Below are 10,000 nucleotides of genomic sequence, written 5' to 3'. Positions count from 1 at the left end.
CATCCTCCCCACATACCCCTAATGTTCGCATTCTCCCCACATACTCACTTCCTCCCCACATACCCACATCCTCACCCACATACCCACATCCTCCCCCACGTCCCCACATCCTCCCCACATCCTCCCTCACATACCCGCATACCCACATCCTCCCCATATACCCACATCCTCCGTCACATACCCGCATACCCACATCCTCCCCACATACCCACATCCTCCATCACATACCCGCATACCCACATCCTACCCACATACCCACATCCTCCCTCACATACCCACATACCCACATCCTCCCCACATACCCCTAATGTCCGCATTCTCCCCACATACTCACTTCCTCTCCACATACCCACATCTTCACCCACATACTCACATCCTCCCCCACGTCCCCACATCCTCCCCATATCCTTCCTCACATACCCGCATACCCACATCTTCCCCACATGCCCACATCCTCCCTCACATACCCACATACCCACATCCTCCCCACATACCCACATCCTCCCTCACATACACACATGCCTACATACCCACATCCTCCCTCACATACCCACATCCTCCCCACATACCCACATCCTCACCCACATAACCACATGCCCACATACCCACATCCTCCCTCACATACCCACATACCCACATCCTCCCCACATACCCACATCCTCCCTCACATACCCACATACCCACATCCTCCCCACATACCCACATACCCACATCCTCCCCCACATACCCACATCCTCACTCTCATACCCACATGTCCACATCCTCCCCACATACCCACATGCCAAAAACCCATATCCTCCCCACATACCCACATCCTCCCCACATAGCCACATACCCACATCCTCCCCACATACCCACATGCCCACATACACCCCACATCCTTCTTCCTCCTTGAGTTGCCCCGCATGTCCCAGTGCCGACTTGGGCGTCAATTCTCACGTAGATATTTTTACTAGAGGCTGTGCTGATGATGGCAACCAGATGGAATGGGGTGAGAGGGAAGGGAGGATGGAAGGAGGGAGGGAGAGAGAAGGAGAAAAGGAGAGAAGGTAGGAAGGAAGGAGGGAGGGAGGGACAAGGGAAGAAGGAATGAAGGAGGGAGGGAGGGAGAGAGAAGGAGAAAAGGAGAGAAGGTAGGAAGGAAGGAGGGAGGGAGGGAGGGACAAGGGAAGAAGGAATGAATGAGGGAGGCAGAGATGGAAGGAGGAAAGAGTGAGGGAGGTAGAGAGGGAGGGAGGGAGGAGGAAAGGAGGAAGGAAGGAAGGAAGGAGGTGAGTTGAGCGAGTGAGTGAATGAGGGAAAAAGAAAGGCCGGAAGGAAGGGCTACCTACCTATCTACTTACCTACATTTTTCATCTGTATTCACATTGAGAAGAAGAAGAAGAAGAAGAAGAAGAAGAAGAGCAACACATCCTCCAGTTTTCTCACCTTTCTCCCCTTCTTCCAGGCCTCAAGGTGGAACTCCAGTACTCCAAGAACGAGGTTGAGCTGCACAAGATGAGACTCCAAAGGCTCGAGGAGGACCTTGAAGCAGCGAAGGAGAAAAACCAGTCACTTCAAACCCAACTCGCAGCCGAGAACAGTAAGTGTAGTTAAATAATGTTAGTTGAGGAATGAAAGATAATGGTGTAAATTATGTAAATATTTGAGGATGCATGAGAGATAGTGGCGTAAATTATGAGAGACAGTGGCGTAAATTATGTAATTATTTGGGGATGCATGAGAGTTAGTGGCGTAAATTATGTAAATATTTGGTGATGCATGAGAGATAGTGGCGTAAATTATGTAAATATTTGGGGATGCATGAGAGATAGTATTGTAAATTATGTAAATATTTGGGGATGCATGAGAGATAGTGGCGTAAATTATGAGAGACAGTGGCGTAAATTATGTAAATATTTGAGGATGCATGAGAGATAGTGGCGTAAATTATGTAAATATTTGGGGATGCATGAGAGATAGTGGCGTAAATTATGTAAATATTTGGGGATGCATGAGAGATAGTGGCGTAAATTATGTAAATATTTGGGGATGCATGAGAGATAGTATTGTAAATTATGTAAATATTTGGGGATGCATGAGAGATAGTGGCGTAAATTATGAGAGACAGTGGCGTAAATTATGTAAATATTTGAGGATGCATGAGAGATAGTGGCGTAAATTATGTAAATATTTGGGGATGCATGAGAGATAGTGGCGTAAATTATGTAAATATTTGGGGATGCATGAGAGATAGTGGCGTAAATTATGTAAATATTTGGGGATGCATGAGAGATAGTATTGTAAATTATGTAAATATTTGGGGATGCATGAGAGATAGTGGCGTAAATTATGAGAGACAGTGGCGTAAATTATGTAAATATTTGAGGATGCATGAGAGATAGTGGCGTAAATTATGTAAATATTTGGGGATGCATGAGAGATAGTGGCGTAAATTATGTAAATATTTAGGATGCATGAGAGATAGTGGCGTAAATTATGTAAATATTTGGGGATGCATGAGAGATAGTGGTGTAAATTATGTAAATATTTGGGAATGCATGAGATATAGTGGCGTAAATTATGTAAATATTTGATAATGCATGAGAGATTGTGGTGGAAATGATGCAGACAATTGAAACGACTGTGTAAATGTGACAAGCAGTGTAAATGATCTAAAACAATTACAGTGATACACGGTGGTGAAAATGGAACCAGTGTTGACATATGAGAGAAAGTGTCGTGAATTATATAAACAAATGGTGTTGATACATGAGAAAAACAATGGTGTTGATAATGAATAAATGGTGATGTTTAAGGATATAGAGATGTACAATACACAAGAAAAAAGTAGAACTAGAAGAAGAAGAAGAAGAAGATGAAAATGAAGAATAAAGATAAAAAAAGACAACCCCCCCTCACCTTTTCCCACAGAGAGCGACAGAATCGAAGAGCTCGAGCTTCGTCTTCGCGTGATGGATGAGCGGCTGAGAGCTGGCCAACAGGACAAGGAGAAACTCAACAAGCAGATTCTCGAGATGGAGGCCGAGAGAGACGAGGAGATCAAGATTATTCAGGATGTGAGTTGAGGGTTGGGCTAGGGGGTTGGGGGGGAGGGTGGGTGGGTGGGGAAAATGGGCGAGGGTGGTTTTGAAAGGGGGTAGGGATAGATTGTTTTTCTTTTGGTGTTTTCGTTTTTTTTCTTTCTTTCTTTTTCCTCGATTTGTCTTGATTGCTTCGCTCTTTCTCTCTCTCTCTCTCTCTCTCTCTCTCTCTCTCTCTCTCTCTCTCTCTCTCTCTCTCTCTCTCTCTCTCTCTCTCTCTCTCTCTCTTGATTCTCTCATTCAGTCATTCTCTCGTTCTCTCATTCTCTCCTTCCCTCCCTCTCCCCTTTTCCTTTCCATTATCTCTCTCGCTCCCTCTTTCCCTTATCTTAATACTATCATAATATTCTCGCCCATACCCCTATTTATATGTTCGAGAATGAATGAAAGAAAGAAAGAAAAAAAAAACAAAAAGAACAGCGTATCATTATAGAAAATACAGGTCAAGGGTTTTGAGTCTTTTCAGTCAAAATGCAAGGTTCTCAGGAATACAAGAAAATACATTTACTAGGTGTGGTAGGTCATGGATCATAGCCTATGATGTGATGTATTTCGTGTTGTATATATTATTCTGTATTCTGTGTTTCCACTTGCTTTTTTTGTTTTGTTTTGTTTATATAAAGAAAATCTAGCAAGTTGGATGATATTTTCTGTTCGGATTGCTTCTTGTTCATATGCGTAAATGTTTTCTTTCTCCTATTGTCTTTGCTTCTGAATCATTCTTTGTGAAAAGGAAAAAAAATATCTTTCTCTCTCTTCACTCTCTTCTCTCTCTCTCTCTCTCTCTCTCTCTCTCTCTCTCTCTCTCTCTCTCTCTCTCTCTCTCTCTCTCTCTCTCTCTCTCTCTTTCTCTCTCTCTCTCTATCTCTCTCTCTCTCTCTCTCTCTCTCTCTCTCTTCACACTCTCTCTCTCTCTCTCTCTCTTTCTCTCTCTCCCCATCCCTCCTCCCGCGTTTCTGACTTCCACAACCAAACTATCAATTCCCCTCAATCTCTCCCTCTATCTCGCTCCCCTCTCTCACTCCTCTCTCTCGCTCCCCTCTCTCACTCCCCTCTCTCACTCCCCTCTCTCACTCTTCTCTGGCTCCCCAGGCCTTGGACGAAGCCGCAGCAGAACGGGAAGAGCTCATCGCCACGTTCGAGAAGGAACTGCAGAACATGACGACGATGAACAGCACGCGCGAACAACAGCTGATGGAAGACTTCGAGTGGAAGCTGAGGGAGATGGAGAAGGACCACAAGAAGAAGCTGGAAGAGAGGGAGAGGAAGGCAGAGGTAAGAAATCGGGGGGAAATTGTAAATCGAGGAGGGGGTCACTTGGGTCATCCAATGAGTGAAATATGGTTGAAGAAAGAACGTTTTAAAAAGATATTGTTTTTTTGTTTTTTTTTGTTTGTGTGTTTTTATTACTATTCTTAAGGAAATACAAAAAGAAAAAAGAGTGAGTATAATATCACGATTTGTTTTTATTTGTTGTACAATGTATAAAATGTTTTAAATGAAATAAGTATTATAAAGAAGCTACTATTTATAAGGCTAGTATGAAAAAGAAAGTGATGGCGTAATAGAAATTTGACCGGAAAGTATGAAAAGGAGAGAGAGAAAAGACAAAGAAGAAAAAGAAGAAGAACATGAGTCGAAGAACGAGATAAATGATAATAATAATCACACACGCACACATATATTTATATGTATACACACACACACACACACACACACACACACACACACACACACACACACACACACACACACACACACACACACACACACACACACACACACACACATACATGTATATTATATGTGTATGATAACTCTGATAATAATAATAATAAAAATGATAATAATAATAATTAAAGAAAAATATAAATAAAATATTAATGATATTGATAATAATAATAGTAAACGATCCACACACACATTCGCCGGCGATGATCCTAATATTCAAAGGAACCGACGATCTCATTCAAGAAGCTGTCATTCGGAAAACAATTAAATTCAAATCCTGATAGTCGGAATTTTCGATCATAAATCATAGCAGTTCATTTGAAGAAAATAGAAGGGACTCAGAAGATGAAGATACAAATAAAGATAAAGATAAAGATAAAGATAAAGATAAAGATAAAGATGAAGATGAAGATGAAGATGAAGATGAAGATGAAGATGAAGATGAAGATATAAAAAAATGAAAAAGGGGAAAAAGAAAAGAAGAAGAAGGTGAAGGAAAAGGAGAAGAAGAAGAAGAAGTAAAAGATGTAGATGTATATATAGATGAAGAAGGAGGCGTATTAGAAGAAGATGAATATGCAGGAAAATTATAATAATAATGATAATGATAATAATGATAATAATAATAATAATAACAATAATATAATAATGATGATAATAGTGATAATTACATGATGTAGATGTAGATATAGATTAAGAATGAGAAGCTAAGAAGAAGATAAAGATGAATGTAAATAATAACGAGAAGAAGAAGGAGAAGAAAGAAAAGAAGGAGGAGAATAAGAATAAGTAGAAGTAGAAGAAGATTAAGGTGAAGATGAAGAAAAGAGAGAAGAGAAAAAGAAAAGAAGTAGATGAAAAAGAAGACGAAGAAAAGTTGAAGACGAAGAAATAGTAAAAATGGAGAACAAAATACAGAAAATAATAAGAAGTACAAAAAAGAAGAAGTAGAAAAAAAAAGAAAATTGAATGAAGAAGCATAAAAAAAGAAAGAAATCAAGAAGAAGAAGAACTGGAAGAAGAGGAAGAAAAAAAAGGAAGAGAGAGAGAGAGAGAGAGAGAGAGAGAGAAAGAGAGAGAGAGAGAGAGAGAGAGAGAGAGAGAGAGAGAGAGAGAGAGAGAGAGAGAGAGAGAGAGAGAGAGAGAGAGAGAGAGAGAGAGAAAGACAGAGAGAAAGACAGAGACAGAGACAGAGACAGAAACAGAAACAGAGACAGAGACAGAGACAGAGACAAAGACTGAGACTGAGACAGACTGAGACTGAGAATGAGACAGAGAGAGACAGAGAAAGAGAGAGACAGAGAAAGAGAGAGACAGAGAAAGAGAGAGACAGAGAAAGAGAGAGAGAAAGTGAGAGAGAAAGTGAGAGAGAGAGAGAGAGAGAGAGAGAGAGAGAGAGAGAGAGAGAGAGAGAGAGAGAGAGAGAGAGAGAGAGAGAGAGAAACAGACAGACAGACAGACAGACAGACAGACAGACAGAGACAGAGAAAGGAGAGAGAGATAAAAAAAAAAACAAGACGAAGATAACGATAGGAAAGAACATATATGATGAAAAAAAGACAAAAAATTGGAGAAAAAGGTTCCCGGTACGAAGCGAAATTATCGCGCATTGGCATCGGAAATCAAGAAACCCTTTTAAGCAAATCCGCATTTTTCCCCGTGACGAAAAGGCCTTTGGCGAAGAAAGAAAGAAAGAAAGAGAAATAAAACTAAAAAGAAAGAAAGAAAGAAGGGAGGAAAAGAGAAAAAAAGAAAGGGATAATGATGCAAAAAATATTCGGGGAAGGAAAAGAGAAAGAAGAGGGAAAAAAATGATAAAGATAATTAATAAAAAATGAATAAATGAAAGGAAGTGAAAATAGGAATAAATAAGGAATTAAAAAGAAAGAGGAAGAGGAAGGAATAAAAAGATGCAAAAAAAAAAAAAAAGTAATAAAGGAAAAGAAATGAAGGAAGTGAGAATACGAATAAATAAAGGAATAAAGAAGATGCAGAAAAAAACCGCATTTGAATGTGGCAAAGAAAAAGAGAGAGAAAAGGGGAAAAAAGAATAAAGGAAAGGAAATGGGAATTTATAAAGCGTTTCGAATGGAAAATTTTGGGTAGAATATTTGTTTTTATTTTTCTTAAATTTTGTTTTGTCATTAAAGTAAACTATTTCCTTTTTTTGAAACTGGGATTTATGAGTTTGTTATTAATGAATTGTTTTTCTTTGTTTTTTTGAATGATACATTTTTTTCCCGTTTTTAATTATTTATTGGATTTATTGTTGATGAAATAAGGTATTGTTTTAAAATCGAAAAAAAATAATGAAAAAAAGAATGAATGGAAGATAATAGGAGAGGAGAAATAGACATAATGGTGAGTAAAATATGAGGAGACTTTCCCGTGAGTGAGGAGTTGCCAAGACTCACAATACCTTTATGTTAATGAGTGAGATATATTATGAGCACATTATGAGAACTTCCTTGGATGCTGGGAGAACAAGTCATTTATTTATTTTTTTTTTTTTTTTGTAAAGAATGAGTGAAATTTCATCTATGAGTAAATGAGGTAATGTTACTCTTGAATAAAGCGTAGAAAAAAGCTTGCCTCTCCCTCATGGTTGGCGAATGAGTAAAACCTGGTGTTTGTCTCATTCACGATTTAATGAGTGTATCTACGCAGCCCCTCATTCACGGGTAAAAAAGCTCCCCTCCCCCTCCCCCCCCACTGATGAGTAAAGAACACCCCCCCCCAGTCCCTCCCTCATTACTCCCTCCAATCCCTCAGTTATCATTCACTCATTACCCCCCCCCCAGTCCTTCACTCATTACTCACGCATTACCCCCCCAAGTTCCTCACTTATTACTCACTCACTCATTAACCCCCATTTCCCCCCACCCCCCCGTCCATCACTCATTACCCCCCCCCCCCCCGTCCATCACTCATTACCCCCCCCCCCCCCCCGTCCATCACTCATCCCCCCCCCCGTCCCTCACTCATTCCCCCCCCCGTCCCTGACCCCCCCTCCAGTCACGCATGAGCCCTGAGCCCCCGGAAACCCTTTCCTTCAGGAGAGGATTAAGACAGTGAGAAATGTGGTCGAATCAGAACTGGCCGATTCCATCACCAAAGTCGCCGAGGAGAGAAGGATCGCGGACGAGCAGATGTGCGAGGTGAGCTTCTTGTGCATGTTCGTGTTCGTGTTCTTGTTCGTGTTTCATGTGAGGTCGTGTTTCGAGTTCGTGTTTCGTGTGAGGTCGTGTTTCGTGTTCGTGTTTCGTGTGAGGTCGTGTTTCGTGTTCGTGTTTCGTGTGAGGTCGTGTTTCGTGTTCGTGTTTCGTGTGAGGTCGTGTTTCGTGTTCGTGTTTCGTGTGAGGTCGCGTCGCGTCGTGTCGTGCCGTGTTTCGTGTTCTTGTGAGGTCGTGTGGTGTCGTTTGTTCGTTTTTTGCATGTTCTTGTGTTGTGGGGCATGTTGTTTTGCCGTCGTGTCGTGTCGTCTGCATGTTCTTTTGTGTGTGTGTGTGTGTGTCGTCTCGTCTCCGTGTCATGTCGTGTCGTATGTGAGGCATGGGCATGTAGTGTGCGGTTTTCGTTTTATTTTGCAGAAGAAAGAAACAAAAGACGCTCGTTGGGATTGACCGTTTTCTTTCCGTTTTCTATCTTTAATATGTTTTGTTATTTTTTGTTTGTATAGTGTGGCGTAAGAAATCGAATTTAGTTTGTTTAGTAAATATATGATGCAATATATATATATATATATATATATATATATATATATATGTATATATATTAGTTTACTTTCATGATTTCTCATCCACTCTTAATTTCCATTTCTTTATCTATTTGCCTTTAAAACAGATCTGTTACGCTCATAAAGTTAAGCAAGAGAGATAACAAAGCTGGATAGACGAAATATATAAACATAAGAAATCAAAGTATGTGTTGATTAATCTTAATCTTGAATTGAAGTTCAACATATTTTGATTTATTTTAATCAGTTCGATTTTTATAAAATGCTAAGGTGAAATTAAAAATAATTCGCCTTTGTTATTTCTCTAAAATACTGCTATGAATCTCATTTATTTTTGTTTATTTATTTGCTAATTCAAAAGTTCCATAAAAAAAAAAATCATTGCGATGAAGCTTTCGGTTCAACCTTTGTTCTATTTATTAAAAGATGAGAGAAACAAAATAACTCAATTGAAAGAGAAAGATAGAAAAAATATCATGCGAATATGATAGCAAATTAATAATAAAAGTATATGGTATATTATATAAAGTATTTTCAGAGTTAGGATATAGCAGAAGGAAAATAATGCTTTGTCACGATCCAAAAGGATTTCGAAATTAATACGATAACAAAATAGAGATTTTAAGGTAACAGTTTATTCTGAAATCAACCAATGACATAATTAGGAATAATTAATTAAGTATTTGTTGTTTTAGGCGAGATTGCAGAAACTTTAAAAAAGTTTTATTATCATTTAGTCCTCCCACAGAATAAAGACTGTATTAATTCACTTGTGAGTGAAGGATAATTATGTATTTAAAATAAAGTGCATTAACTTTCTAATCTTAGATATATATGAATAATGATGGTAACATAACAATAAAAAATATCAGTTATAAAGTAAGACGTTTATGTGCATTCCATCCCGTTCTAAACACAGTAACAAATCGAAAGTAAATGAACCGAAAGAAATAAAATCAATAATAAGAAATAAAAAAGAGAGGAAAAAGAACGAAGAAAGTTATGAATGAAAGAAAATGATAACATGGATAACAGTGAAATCGAAAAAAAAAAAAAAAATACGTATCTCTTCAGGTGACCCACCTTCACCTCCTATTTTTTTTTTATATCTATATATTTTTTTTTCAAATCTTTTTAATCTCTCCCCCTCTTTCTTACCTGAGATTACCTGTGATTTAATACCTCTTCCCCTCTATTCCCCTTCCTCTCGCTCGCCAGATTATTAGCCTAGTACAGCAAGTCACTAATGGATTATATTGTTAAAACCAATAACATGGTTTACACTCTCTCTCTCTCTATCTTGATGTGTCTGCCTGAGCTTTTTCCTCGATAGCTTAGAGCAAAATAGATTAGCTGATTAATGTTATGTGTTGTTTATAAATGTATATTTGTGTCCATGTTTCTTTTTTTTAGAAATATATATATATTTTTCCCCTTTTTTTTAGCTTTT

The 10,000-nt window shown here is 38.8% G+C and overlaps 1 protein-coding gene across 1 annotated transcript in view; it reads left to right on the top strand.

Moving 5' to 3' along the window:
- Nucleotides 1-10,000, top strand: part of LOC125043468 (nascent polypeptide-associated complex subunit alpha, muscle-specific form-like) — a 52,831-nt gene that overhangs the window by 22,103 nt on the left and 20,728 nt on the right. Inside the window, exons 4-7 of the mRNA XM_047639558.1 lie at nt 1,448-1,582; nt 2,914-3,059; nt 4,176-4,358; nt 7,871-7,972. Of these exons, the coding sequence (XP_047495514.1) occupies nt 1,448-1,582; nt 2,914-3,059; nt 4,176-4,358; nt 7,871-7,972 (566 nt within the window). The remainder of the gene's footprint in view (nt 1-1,447; nt 1,583-2,913; nt 3,060-4,175; nt 4,359-7,870; nt 7,973-10,000) is intronic.

The sequence above is a fragment of the Penaeus chinensis genome, chromosome 34 (genome assembly GCF_019202785.1).
Source record: "Penaeus chinensis breed Huanghai No. 1 chromosome 34, ASM1920278v2, whole genome shotgun sequence".
Classification (NCBI taxonomy): domain Eukaryota; kingdom Metazoa; phylum Arthropoda; class Malacostraca; order Decapoda; family Penaeidae; genus Penaeus; species Penaeus chinensis.
The sequence above is the reverse complement of the archived record's forward strand: the minus strand, read 5'-3'. Positions and strand labels throughout refer to the sequence as shown.